This window comes from Etheostoma cragini, chromosome 12 (assembly GCF_013103735.1).
Source record: "Etheostoma cragini isolate CJK2018 chromosome 12, CSU_Ecrag_1.0, whole genome shotgun sequence".
Lineage (NCBI taxonomy): Eukaryota > Metazoa > Chordata > Actinopteri > Perciformes > Percidae > Etheostoma > Etheostoma cragini.
In genome coordinates this window covers 18,572,302-18,586,844 of record NC_048418.1, presented here as the reverse complement: position 1 = coordinate 18,586,844, position 14,543 = coordinate 18,572,302, and the positions used below count along the sequence as shown (strand labels likewise).

The 14,543-nt window shown below is 39.6% G+C and overlaps 1 protein-coding gene across 3 annotated transcripts in view; it reads left to right on the top strand.

Moving 5' to 3' along the window:
- The window catches only part of LOC117953663 (SPRY domain-containing SOCS box protein 4-like), a 92,998-nt gene extending 87,331 nt beyond the window's left edge, over window positions 1–5,667 (top strand). For all 3 annotated transcript variants that reach the window (XM_034886918.1, XM_034886919.1, XM_034886917.1), the window contains exon 3: window positions 2,644–5,667. In XM_034886918.1, coding sequence (XP_034742809.1) covers window positions 2,644–2,771 — 128 coding nt within the window. In that variant the 3' untranslated portion in view covers window positions 2,772–5,667. The remainder of the gene's footprint in view (window positions 1–2,643) is intronic.
- The last annotated feature ends 8,876 nt before the right edge of the window (window positions 5,668–14,543 follow it).

Genomic DNA, 14,543 nt, shown 5'->3' with positions numbered 1-14,543 from the left:
GAAGTTATCTGCTCACACAATACAGTAACAGGAGATATTTAAATTATCTGGACACAGGGTTAAACATAATTTGCTCTTACCTGTGTATCACCTTGTGTACTGTGTTCACACAAGTAATCACACAGGGGGCGGCTGTGGCTCAGTGGTAGAGTGGTTGCCTGCCAATCGGAAGGTTTGTGGTTCGATCCCCGCCCCTGCAGTCATTGTCGAAGTGTCCTTGGGCAAGGCACTGAACCCCAAGTTGCCTCCGGTGCTGCGCATCGGAGTGTGAATGTGTGTGAATGTTTATCTGATGAGCAGGTGGCACCTTGTACGGCAGCCCCGGCCACAGTGTATGAATGTGTGTGAATGGTGAATGTTCCCTGTAGATGTAAAAGCGCTTTGAGCAGTTGTTAAAACTGGAAAAGCGCTATATAAATACAGCACATTTACATTTACATTTACACCAGTCGGTCCCAAATATGCCAAACACTCCTGTTGGCGTATTGATGATTGGATGCCTTTATGTTAGTGGGGGTCAATAGTTTCTAAGGCTTTTGCATGTACAGTGTGATTTACTAAGCCATGTGTGCATACAGCATGTATCTGACTGTAAGAATGTTTCCTAAAGTTGGCATGGTTTGAGGAGGGGTGAGGGGGGGCTGATGGATTATGCAGTTAATTTTGGGAATGTGTCCCTCTCCTCTCACTCTGCTGTATTGGGTAATCAGATGTGGTTATTATTATTAATTAAAACTAATGATACTGAAAAATCCATGTAGAAGAAGCTATAAGGCCAAGTAGCTTCCCATTCAATGAAGGAGAAGGACAAAGAGTAGATACTTTGCATTACATTCAAAGGTTTTGTTGATGGTCTGTTTAATGGGTTTGATGGTAGAAAACTGGATGTCATAATAGATGTCGCTATCACACCAGATACACAACATCCAGTCCATCGAATCTATCATCAAATCTAATCAACTAATTTCAGCCATATCCTCATATCCTGTTTTCTTTAGCTCTGATAGCTTCTGAGATGCAGAGGATATGATAAAACATTATCAATAAAAGGATTCTGAGGAGAGGCCCACATGAACTGAGTCAGGGAAATCAGTGATTGTCAAGATTTATCAGTAATTTACAACATTTCACTAAGAAAAGTAAATGTAAATAGACTGTTCTTATAAAGTGCTTTTAACAACTACTCAAAGGGCTTTTACATAGTACAGGGACCATTCACACACATTCATACACTGTGCCCGAGGCTGCCGGACAAGGTGTCACCAGCTCATCAGATAAACACACACACACATTTGCACAAGCAGCTCGGGGTTCTTGCCCAGTAAAACACTTTGACATGGGACTGCAGGGCCAGGGATTGAACCAACTCTGCCACTGAGCCACAGCAACCCCTTAGATTTGGTAACTCAAGAATTGTGACTGCTCTCTGTACTGAGTGGGACTTTTTAAGAGTTGAAAATTAACTTGTCAGTGCTCTCTGGTGGATAAATGATGTAACTGTGGCAGTGTTTCTATGTTACCCAAACATTTCTGAACTGCAACCTGTCTGCCACATATATGATATATAAGCTTCAAATACTGATATGATGAGCATAAAAGATTCAACTGAAATTGACGTGAAGAGTTATGCAAGATTAGTTTTCTAATTCTTCGCAAAAATAAACTTAAGCGCAAACACTGTAGATAACGAGATAGACCGCAGCATCATTTGAGCCGTCATGAAATTAATGTGAATTACTTTTCACCAACAATAATGCACATTTAAACAGACAGTTTCCCTTTAATAATCTTTTCAGCAAGATAGAGTGAGCTTGACTGATGATGTTTAAAATTGACTCAAAGTAGTGTGATGATACATCATTATTAGAAACAGGTGTCATTGGTGGCATGTACAGTATGTGTATGTATGAGGAGGCAATATATACTGTATATATTTGATTAAAGGTGTTCATTGCTCTCTCTCTCTCTCTCTGCCCTTCTACTTCTGTCTTTCATGCATCCATGTATAACCAATATTAAGATGTATTATGAATGTATTATACTAGAGATGGTCCGATACGATTGCTTGCTTTCCGATACAGATTTAGAGACTTAAACTTGGATATTGTCTATAGTACTGATCCGATACCATTGTGTTATATATTTTATTATGTTTTAACAACTGTATGCTACTATCCCTGTATAGATGTGACATGATTTCTATCTTTGTTGTCTTTCTGGCTCAGATTAAACTCTTTGTGAAACATGAACAAACGAACAATGAACACCACAGAACTTATTGTTATTATCTTATCCAGTTTGACAGCCTCTCATAAAGGAAAAAAGAACATAAATAAACTACTTGAACTTAGATCTTTTTCAGGGCCAAATGACATGTTACCCAACCCCAGGTTCAGGGGTACAGCTCTAGGGTACACAAACTCCAGTGTTGTCCGACTACCAGCAATTTAAGCAGTGTCTGATGATTTTCCGTTATCGGAACATCTCTATTTAAACGCTGAGGTGCAGGTATAGGCTAAACATACAAACCTAACGTAACACATGCAAAAACAGTCATAATTCACACTTTGCACTAGTCGTTTCCTAGTGTTTCCCTCACATTGTCCTTTTCAAACTTATCATTTTGTATTTCTCTCTCCTCAGCGGAGCCTCTGCCTCTGATGGACCTGTGTCGACGCGCAGCCCGCCTGGCGTTGGGTCGGGAGCGGCTTCAGGAGATCGAGGGCCTTCCTCTGCCCCAGTCCCTGAAAAATTACCTCCAATACCAGTGACTGACAACAGCAGAACCAACTGGGAGTACTAGGATACAAACCAGACCACCAGAAAGTCTAAAGGATAAATATCAGATCTTAAAGGATGCAGCGAGAGGACCATACATGGGAAGCATGCCCACACTGAGAGCGCCATAGCTCTACAAAAAAGATTGATTTACGAAAGGATGGAGAGAAAGATGATGGATAAACTGACGGAGGAGGTCCAGGCTTTCAAACAAAGGCAACACCAGCTTCTTCTTGGATTTCAAGCTGCTTTTTTTAATTTGTTCTTGACTTGAAATAAATTATTGATGATGGTATCCCATCAGCTCATCTAGAAAGATAAACCCATCCGCCGTGGTGAGAGGCGACAGTGTTCAGATGACCACCGCCTCTTACTGATGAGAATGAGAACTATTCAGAGAAAGCACACTAATCCTATCCCTGGAGGCCTTTCTGACATAAAGTCAGTGACCATATCATTACTGTTGGATACCATAGCGTGTATTCATTGTCTCCACTGGCACAGGTGAAAGGCTGCAGAGCATTTTAGCACTGTTGTTGTTTTTTATCTGATTGACTCGGGGCCCGACCAAAAGCTCACATTGCATACAGAGAGCCATACAAAATGGCTGCATGGTATATGCAAAGTTTAGTCATAAGAAAAAAGCATGCCGAACTTCTTTCCTGGCTTTATGCAGACAATTGATGAGAGTGGAGCCCTTTTCAGACATGGATTAAATAACGTCCGTCAGTTAAAGTGATGGCTTTTTGTCGTAGAAGTGTCTAAGTAAAAGTTTTGTTATAGAGTAATTCGCAATTCACGTACAGTATTTAGCGCCTGGTGCACAAGAAGAGGTGGTGAAAGCAATGATGTGAAGGAAGAAAACGCTGGATTATAAAAAATTATTTTGCTATTTAAGTCTAAATTAATGGATATTGTCAGCTTTACAGAAGCTAAACACTAGTTTCCCCTCATCAGTCATGAATCATTTAGTAGTTGGTTTTATAATATTTAATTTAATTTTGCTACGTATTCCATAACAATGGCCAAGTACAGAATAACAAGACGTTAGATTGGAACCCTTGTTTGCTAATATGCTGTATGTGAAGCATTTTTATATACAGGATATTTTATCCATGCAATTAGCATGAATGTACCTCTGATGATGTTTTTTAACATGTATTGCCCCTTGCTGCATGGGTAAATGATAAAAACCTTCGTATAATCTGATTTGACAGGACATCTCCACAACCTGAAATTGGCTTGTTTACAGTGTCTTTCAAACTGATTTATTTTTATTTTGTGCATAAAAATGATAATTAATTGGTAAATTTGTACATTGCCCCTAAAGCTTCTGAAAACGTGACCTCACATCTGTATTATTTGTCTGTAACATTAAATATTCATAACTTAGTAAGCACCAAAGTGCAACAAAAGTTGGATGAAAATAACTTAAAAACTCATCTAATCTGCTTCACCAGGACAGTGTTTGTGTGGTATGATTTGATTGACAATATCCCCAAAAACCCACCAAAAGCTGTCAGATTTGAATTCATACATTGCCGAATCATGATTGGTGGATGTAAATATATGCAATTACCTTTTTCTAAACAAGCCCCACCCACTTTAAACCATCCAGAAGAGCAAACAACCAGAACATTTCTAGCTCCTATTAGGCTATTAGGTGTTCTTGTAGGACCTCATTGATCATATGATGAATGAGAAAATACATTTTAGGGCCTTTTTCATAAGGGAACAAGACATGCATTTAATCCTCTCATGTGCATACATCGTGTTATTATGGCCTTTATGACAGTGTGACGATATCCAACTAAAATGTGCGCAGTTTGGGAAGTGACTTATTAGGATTGCCGTCATGACTTTTACTAACGAACTGCGTGTCTGAAAGGGGTTTTATTACAGAAATAGACAGGACAAAACTGCTTGTTGTTTAAAGTGTTAAGTGGCACTGAGAAGCATTCCTCAAAGGACACTAAATCATGTATTATGATGTCAATCAGGACCAAAGTATTCATACTTAGCCATGGAGTGTGTGACTGTGTCTGTATGAGCTGTAGGTCGCAGCCCGCCGCAGTGTAACGAGTGCTAAAAGGCTGCTGGCTTTAAGAAGAGCCTTGCCTGCTGTTGTAGCACCTTGCTGTACCTCACTGGTACCAGACTGTTGTCTGTCTGCTGTCAGCACGACTGTCGTAATGACCACAAACAAACTGGACCAGAGCAGATCTAGTCTCACTGGATCTATGATAAAGGCTGGATCAGAAAGTAGGAGCATTACTGCGACTGCAGTGGCAGATTCTGGCTTAGAATAGGATGCAGATGGCCAGTACACACATACACACACAAACACACACACACATACACACACACACACACACACACACACACACACACACACTGTAGACCAATCATATTTTCTTTCCTAAAAAAAAAGCTTGAGTCACTTTTTTAACGTCTAAGTTTGTATTCTACATATTATTATTATTATTATTATTAATATTATTGTGAGTGTGGAGTCTGATTCTGATGATGGCAGGATGATGATGCTGATGATGATTTTGAATATTACCTGTCACAAGCTAGTCCTATGTTTGTTTTTTAACTGATGATTGATGGTTACATTCAGGTAAATTTAATACAAAGATGCTGGTGATGAAGGGAGAGAGAAAGTAAGTTGTTTCTTCAATGCTGCTTTTATTATCATTATTATTTTATTATTATTATTATTATTATTATTATTATTATTTGTGATGATGATGGTCTCACCTCCTGTTTTAATCAGTTAGGATGGGGAGAAAAGGACCATTCCTAAAAGTAGTAGAATGTATGGACAGACGGTGCATTTGCGATGTCAACAGATATGAAATGTGAATAAAAGCCAAGTGAATTTAATAAAATGTCTTTCCCTTCATTAGGAATGCTTACTAAAATATACATTAAGTCATCCAAAATACATCTGACACTTTTACAACAGAGATTCAAAAGAGCCTGATGGTCCAAGTGGGGCTAACACATCCTTAGGTTATTTGATTGTGTCTGAGGGAGCGTCTCATCTCCCAGAAGAGCCCTAGGCGAGGAAAACTGGGCCGTAGAAGTATCTGGCTGTTAGTTCTCCCGATTGTCAAGTGTGCAGTTTCTAGATCAGAAAGTAAACAGCTGATGTCATCAGCACCTGCAGCTGTAAATACAGCTCACACTCAGCCAGGGAGATAGTGAAAGGCTCAAAGTCTAAAAGAAAAAGCTGCACGCCCCCCACAGTAAAAAAAAAAGCCTACATTAGTAAGGCTTGATGTGATTACAGGCTTCAGATTTCCACTGCACAATGTGAGATGGGAGTTCCCACATAGATTTATTTTTCTAAATTAGGCCCTTTTTTCCCACCACATTTCTAAGATTGTTTTCCTAAAATTCACTATGTACAACATTTCCTTTTTTATAAATTTGTACCAGATGTTATCCCCTATAAATACAGCTACAACAAACTGTGGGAGGATAGAGCTTAAATTGAAGGGAAATGTAGGAACACAAGACCTAATTTTGAAAATGTCCTAGAAATGTGGGAACATAGGGTTGTGGGAACACAGGTTTTAAGTTTCAGTGAAAAAATATTCTTAGAAATGGGGGAACATAGGGTTGTCAAACCATTGGGCTGTGGGAACATAGGGCTGTGGGACCGTTGGGACCATCATATGCAAACACACAGGTTTGTTTATGTTTATGAAATCAATAGCAGACAGACGGTGTACTCATGCGCCCCACGTTACTCACAGTCCTGCCTGTAATGGATCCAACACTAACAGGTGCAGAGAGTCTTCTCACCAAACACACATTGGCCAAATCCCAAAGTGAGCCCTGAGGACTAGGACTAAAGACTCACAGACTGACTTGATCTCAGGTGCTAAGTGAGTGAGTGTGTGAGGCCACATGGGCTCAGATAGGTATAAATGGGATTGGGACAGCCCTTCTCGAGATCACGTTACCTTGGAAACGTTTAATAATCGGTTTGGGTATTTTCAATTTAAGTTTGTTGCTTTCCAAACAGCCAAGGCACAGGAGACGGCTGGCTGTCTACACATTTTTTCAAACTCTTGCCTTTACGAGCTGGACAACAGGTTGCATGCAATATGCGTTGTCGATGGGGAGCAAAATTGGAAGTATTGTACATTAGTTATTTCGACTGATCTGCAGTTACCCCATCTCACCCCCTACCACCCCGACGTCATCAGCCTCCCCTGGTGGTAAAAGGAAGCTAAAGCGTCAGGCCGAGTATGGGCCATGCTTTCAGTCTAAATACGGATCGGATCAAACTATTTTCCATGTCACAAACTGACATGAATAAAATATGTGGTGCAGGCCTCCAGATGTAAACTTTGGTGAGGATACACATCAGAGCACTGTGTGATTTACTACAGAATTTTTAAAAAGAATTTGCCCAAAGTAGAACCAATTTCCTGATGTTATACAGCTTCTTATGAAACACTCTTCTGTCCCTGTCACTGCCTTGCACTCACAGCATCCATGCAGCATCCTTCCTTCTCGGCTGCTTGGATTATTGTGTCATGCAATTATAAAACAAGAATAGAAACATTTCCCTAATGAGAGGTATCTAATGTCCTCTGACCCTGGCTGATCTTTGCACAGTCTCACTCCAATTAAATGAATGAGAGGTGAAATCTTGTCTGATGGCCATATAAAAGTACATTTGGACAAATTTAGATTTTATCAGGATGGTTTACTGGCTATAACACCATAACATCTAGTTTAATAAAAAATATGTACACTTATATTAAGAACTAGTATAATAGTGGTATTGTATAACTTATCAATTTTTCATTATAGGCCTACAGTGGATTAAGAAATATATACGTTGTATAGGGTTGCATGGTCTAAAATCATCTGGCCAAAAGACTATGGTTGAAAATTAGCCAACTGGCTAACACTGGCACATTTACAGAAATGTTGATTAATGTGTGTTGTCCTTTATAAATAAATATACAAATACAAATATAGGTGCAGGTATGTGCACCGGGCAACTGCCCGTTTGCCCTGCTTGGCTTAGCTGCCCATCTGGTGAAAGAGCCTAAATAAACTTTTTTCTTTCTTTCTAGTGCTAGTTAGTGTCTGTTGGCTCACAGGCCTCTAGGGTGCTAGTTAGTGTCTGTTAGCTCAGAGGGCTCTAGGGTGCTAGTTAGTGACTGTTAGCTCACAGGGCTCTAGGGTGCTAATTAATGTCTGTTAGCTCACAGGGCTCTAGGGTGCAAGTAACATTTTTCCTAGGTTGCGCCGGTGCACCTAATGTCCTTGCATCCGCTGTCTCTCCACAAACGCAGCAATGTTGTTTATATTGATATGGTTTAATTTTGCGTTGCATGACCCATTTCTTTTGTAAAGCCGTGCCTGTGTTTGGATCTCTCCTCTTACTCTCCGCGCAGCCCTGCCTCCATTCACTCACACACGGCTCCCTGCAACAGGCGAGACAGGTCCACACTTCTGACAATTGTCCACAGTTTTAATTGTTATTAACACAGCTGTATATTGTTAAGCTTGAGCGCAAACCTGTATTTGCACCAGTGTTTCCGCTGGTAACTCTGCTATCGCGCCCGCCACTGCGAAAAACACAGAAGAAATTATTGAATGCAGCTAACTTCAGTTCGTAGAGTAATGGCGTGTGAGACGGAGCTGCTGAACCTGGACCTGGGCCAGAGATGTGACCCATGGCCAGAATATCATAGTTCATAAAAATGCAGCGCAGTGACGATACAGACATTTCACTCTTTGAGTAGAATACGTCCATCGCACTCCCTCTATCTCCCTAACTCTTTTAATCAGTTATTGTTGAAAACAAGTGAAGGAGCTTGCTCAGAGATATGTTTTTTTTTTTTTTATATATATATCCTAGGCTATTTATTTCAGATAATTCTCATTTACATGTGTTGAAGCTGTATGTAAGTATGTACAACATACAACTTCAACATAAGAGGAATGTAGCACAATATGGATGTGAAAGCAGTTATAAATAGACTATGTGACAATAAATCTGTTCTGGTTAAAATCAACAAATAATCGTGATAATTAATTGTGATCTCAATATTAATAAATAATCGTAATTATCATTTTGGCCATAATCGTGCAGCCCTAGCCATAACATGTAGAATAGGTAAAAATGTGTGATTAATCACAATGAAATATTTTAATCGTTTGACAGCACAAATATATATATATATATATATATATATATATATATATATATATACACACACACACACACAAATATTATTTATAGTGCCAAATCATAACATTAGTTTTCTCAACCAGAATCACTGAGTGCAGCCCCAGTCTAAAGGTCAACTGGCAGCACTAGTGTCAGTGTTTAGTTTTTTAGATTATAATTAAAATATAGCTTTAATTGGACATTATGACACTTTTTAGATGCAAGCTGTTGATTTTAAACATCTGTTTAAAATCAACAGCTTTCACTGTTGAGTGACAGTCTGAGGGTGCTGTACTATCACTCTGAGGTGAAATGAGTCTGGCTAAACAGCAGGGCTGTAATCTCCCAGTCGACTAGTCGATTTATTGGTCGATATATTCTGGCTCGACCAAAATTCTGATTGGTCGATTTTTTGCCGTGTTAATTTCATCAGGTGGAAGCATAAACCGTTACGGTCTATGGGTGGAAAGCACTAATTGCTAATGGGGGTGATTTCAGAGCATCCCTGTTTCACCGGGAAAAGTCTGTCTTTAGAACACCCCCCTTGTTTTGGATTAGCCCAACCCACTGGGGACAGTTTGATATACTTATTTGCATTATACTATATTTATTCATTATACTTTATCCTAATATATGAAGCTAAATGTCCTGTCTGGATTACTGACAGTGCTGAAGTTGTTGTTGTTACTACTACTACTTTAACTTATAGGATAGGTACGTGTTTCAGAGGGAAGGAGGGAAAGAGAGAGAGAGCGGCTTACTTTACATTGTCATTGCCGAAATTCAACGTGGTGGTTGTGTCGGACATTTTTGTGATGCAGACCTTGCAAACTGCCATTAGCTTCTTTGCACGGTCAGATTTGTAGTGCTCATAGCTCGTCCTTCAGGTCTATGGGATCCCGTCCTACACTCGAACACGTTGAGGACGAAGACTTGACCTGGCTCTACTAAACATTTTTATTACACACACACCTATACAGTATACACTGTATGTTCTTGTTGGTTTAATTGTTGAAACGCGCAGTTGACCGTGCCATTTGTGCCACTAGTCTATCAAATGATTGTGTGTGTGTGTGTGTGTTGCAGATTGATTCCATTTGTTTCACTAGTCTAGCACATGACCATTAGACCTGCATGCTGCTGTTATGTTCATTTGTGGTCTCAGATCACCATTTAGTGGCCAAAAGCTATAACTACACAATGAAACATGTTCTTTACTACATAGGGTTCTATTGTTTTCACACACACACAAGCGTATACTGTTGCAGGCTTGAGCACTGTATTCACTGTTGGATTTGTATGTAAATAATTCTGTTGAACTAAACCGAGGGTTGCAGCAAGTCTCTCACCGGCAGAGTACATAGCCAGCTCGGCTAGCGCCAGCAAATAACATGCCCGGACTTGACAAGCATGGCTCGTTGTTTGACTCTAGAATTGAAGCTACAGCTACCCCGCAAAAGAAAAGGTGCGAGACAAAAAAAAGGTGCAAGATGCCCTCAACGAACACGATTACCACCGTGACTCTGACGGCAGAGGGTGTGCGTCAGAAGAGGACCAAGACAAACACGACCACAACGGAGAAAAAGAATGCTGCAACAACAACGACGAAGGAGAAGACAGGGAAGATGAACAAGGAAAAGAAAAAGTAAATGTAGAATAAGAAGAAGAGGGTGGCGAATATGAGGGTAGTGACGATAAGGAGGACGAGGAGCGCAATGAGGACGAGGACAAGGAAACGTTTGTGTCAAAAGAATGGTCCTCAAAGTATCATCCCATCGCCCTCAAACTCGTTGCTGGGCCACAGAATGGTTGTGGCGGCCAAAACCACATTTTCACCCCCTACGCGCTGGCCTAGCGGCTGCTCGTCTGGAGGCCCCTCACTGTGGTGGGCACATTACGCAAAAAACATGCCTGAGCTGCCGAGCTCGTCGCTCGACACCAAGGGCCGCACGGTCTTCTCGTCCAAGTTTGCCTTCACACCCACCGGCGCACTGGTGTTCAACGTGCCCAGGAACGTGCTGCTATTGAGCACGTTGCATGCGGGGTCAACGCCGACAGGCATGCCAAATCCGACGCAGCCTTGCACTGCTTCCCCCTTATGAGAATATAGTTCCCAGTTAGTATGCGGTTAGAAGATGGCCGTTGTTATTGTACACCCTGGGACTACACGAATCCCAACATGTAAATAGGAACATGTTGGCGTTATTTTGTCCCTTATTGGGAGCAGTAGCTAGTTGGAACCAGTTACCTGCAGGATCTTTGCCAAGCTAAGCTAACGCGGGGGCATCAGACAGAGTTACAGCACACACGGAGATGAGAAGGGTATGTATGGACTTGTCTAACTCTGGGGGATACAGTGAATAAGTTAAAGTCCCAATAAGTCGGCATGTTCCTTTAAGAATATTTTATGTAACAAGAAGTAAAAAAACTCTTGTTGTTTAAACCCTGCAATGTGAATTTTCAATCAGTCCAACTAAGCTTTTAATCGACTGGCCTTCATTTCAATTCATCAATGAAATGTCCAGAGCGTTCATAGGTTGAGTGTCTGCTTTGGCTTCTGGCTCACATAGTGAATAAGCTGAAGTCCCAATAAGTCGGCATGTTCCTTTTAATGTTGGAAGTGTAAATTCCAAAAACTAAATATTGTATCTCATCTCAAAGCATGTGGAACAAATACCGTAATATAAAAATTTGAAGTATTTAGCAATACGTTCTCTTGGCAACACCAACAAATCTAAGGTGAAGAAATGCCATTTTTTCTTGATTATGATGACAAAGCAGAAGATTTCATTTATCATCTAGTTTAATTTAATTGTTTTAGTCTTAATGTAATGTATAAAATGTCCTTCCACCAGCAGGGATCAGTAAAACTCCACAATTGAGTTGGACCCCGTTGGAGCAACTGTATCTGTGTACTAAACACACACAGATATATTGATATAATCTCATCTAAACGGAAATAAGAAGGCAACTATAAATAAATATGGTCTTTTTTATATTGATATATTTATAATATGGTTTTTATTTAACTTTGCTATATGTGTTTTTGCCATTGAGAACAAATTGTCACTGTTGATCATATCTTTTAAAATTAAGCTTGTTTTACAACAGTTTCTCTTGACACAGTTGATCTCCACATTGTCCTGAAATTAAGAAATGCCATTTGATAACTTTCTTTCCAACATAGGATAGCTTTCATAAAGAAACCAGTTTTCTTTGTTACGTCCCATACATGCTGCAGTAGATGCTTTCAGTCATCAATTTCACATTTACAATTTGGAGTTGGACCCTGTTGGATCTAATGTCTACTCTACATTAAATATTGTCTTGGGAATCTTCTTGAGCCAGTCTTTCAGTTGCAGCTGCACTAATTGTTGAGTAACTTTTGTGTCCAACTGTGTTACCTTTTCTTATTTGGTGTTTATTAACTAAAATGATTAACTATATGTAACAAGAGCTAATTTATATTCTAACGCAAGTGTTTCCAAACCTTTTAGCTTATGGTGTGAACATGGTCATTTGTTTTCTTGCCTAGAGTGAAATGAGAAGATGGAAACCACTCTTAACAGATGGGTTGCTAAGCTTAGCACAAAAACTGAAAACAGGGGCCAACAGCGAGCCCGGTTCAGTCCAAAGGTAATAAAATCTGACTTCTAGAGCTTACTTCTTAGCACGTTAGTTTAGTCCATACAAAAAGCAAAGAAATGAAACCAAAACTTTTATGCTTTTTTGTATTCTTTTATTATTATGCTCTTACTGTGTACTTCAGTTGTGATCAATTCTACTTAAAGGTCCTATGGCATGAAAGTTTAACGTTTTGAGGATTTTTAACATTAATGTGTATTCCCCCAGCCTGCCCAGGGTACCCCAGTGGCTAGAAATGGTGATAGGTGTAAACTGAGCCCTGGGATCCTTTAACAAAATGAAAGCTCAGGTGGGCCAATCTACAATCTTGTCCTTAGTGGTTGTAATTCTGCACCAAGGCTGAATTTTGGGAAACAGACTTCAGATACAGTATTAGGGGACCACTAAGGTCTATATAAAAACATCCAAAGAGCACCATGTAATGGGACCTCTAAGGGTGTATTTATCTTTAGAATTTCATGTGAAGGACTCTTAGAGAGAACAGAATAGGGACTATGCAGAATTTGCAGATTGGTGTTTGCTGCTCTAATAAAGGTTATAAATAGCACAATACTATAATGCAGCATTGACTGATGTTCAATTCTACAACATCTTTTGACTTGATTTACATTAAAGCAGCATTTCTCATGTTGTGGAAGAAAACTATATTGGGCATCGATTGGCACACACACACACATCGGATGTCTAGTGCACATCAAGGAGAGCTGTGTAGAGTCTAAAACAAGTCTTTATTGGTCATTTTACAGAAAGCAGTGGAATAACCACTGAAGAGAGAAATCCCAACCATTTTGTTTACAAAAAAAAAAACGGATATATAAAATAACTGTCTTGAACATTTTTACAGGTTTTTTTTTATATGTAAAAGAATCTTTTTTTTCCTCTTTAATCTTTCAGAAGCACAATATGACAACAGGGACGAGGGGAAACAAGGCAGTTGTTTCACAATGATGACATCACAATCACAGGTGCTTAAAAGCCAACAGAGAGAGGGACGAGTGAACACGAGACATTTTAGGTAATCGTCACTAGCTACATTTCCATCCACTTTTCAGTCGAATTATCTGAAGTTTGGAAAAAAAACTGATGCGAATGAAGCTGGTGAAACCTAACTGCTTTAAAGTGAATAAAAAGTATTCGTGCTTATGTGCCAGCTGATAGCAACATATCAAGCTATAATAAGGAAACAACAACACTATCAACACATTGCTATGATGATGTAGATGCAACTTGCCTTTTATTTTCCCTCCAGCACCGCTGCGAGACAACTCTCTTTTTGAGACATATCTCGCTGTTTGAGCGCCTTCCATTTACTCTGCAGGACGTCCCGCGGCTTGTCCGTCGGCTTACATCTGTCTTTGATGGCACCCGCCATATGTGCAAACAGACCGGAAGTGAACTAAACTTGTCCCTCATTTTGGGCTGGTGGCAATCTTGATCTAAAACGTAATCGCAATTCATTATTTATTCGGCAAATGACGTTTCCATCAGAAGTTATTGCATAAACCGTATATCGATCAAGATAAAATCCGATAAGACAAAAAGTATTTTCTTTGAGTTGACATTCATGAACTTCTGTCAAATTTTACTGATTCCATAAGGCATTTTCCATTCCATATCACGTAATTTGGATAAAAATGTGTGGATGGAAACATAGCTAGTGATACCATGCTGACATGATCAGGTGAGAGGTGGTTTCTGAGTAGAAATGGGAATGTCAAAGGAGGTACTTTAAGATAATTTGAATGTAGAAAAACTCATGGAATTAAACTTTGTCCAAACAAGTTAAAATAATCTGCAAAAACTACGGTACAAGATGGAATCAATATTAATGGAGTTTCCACTTTTTCTTGTAGTTGTGGATCAGCAACTTAATAACATAAAGAGAAACAATCCCTGTGCTTCTTTTCTCCAG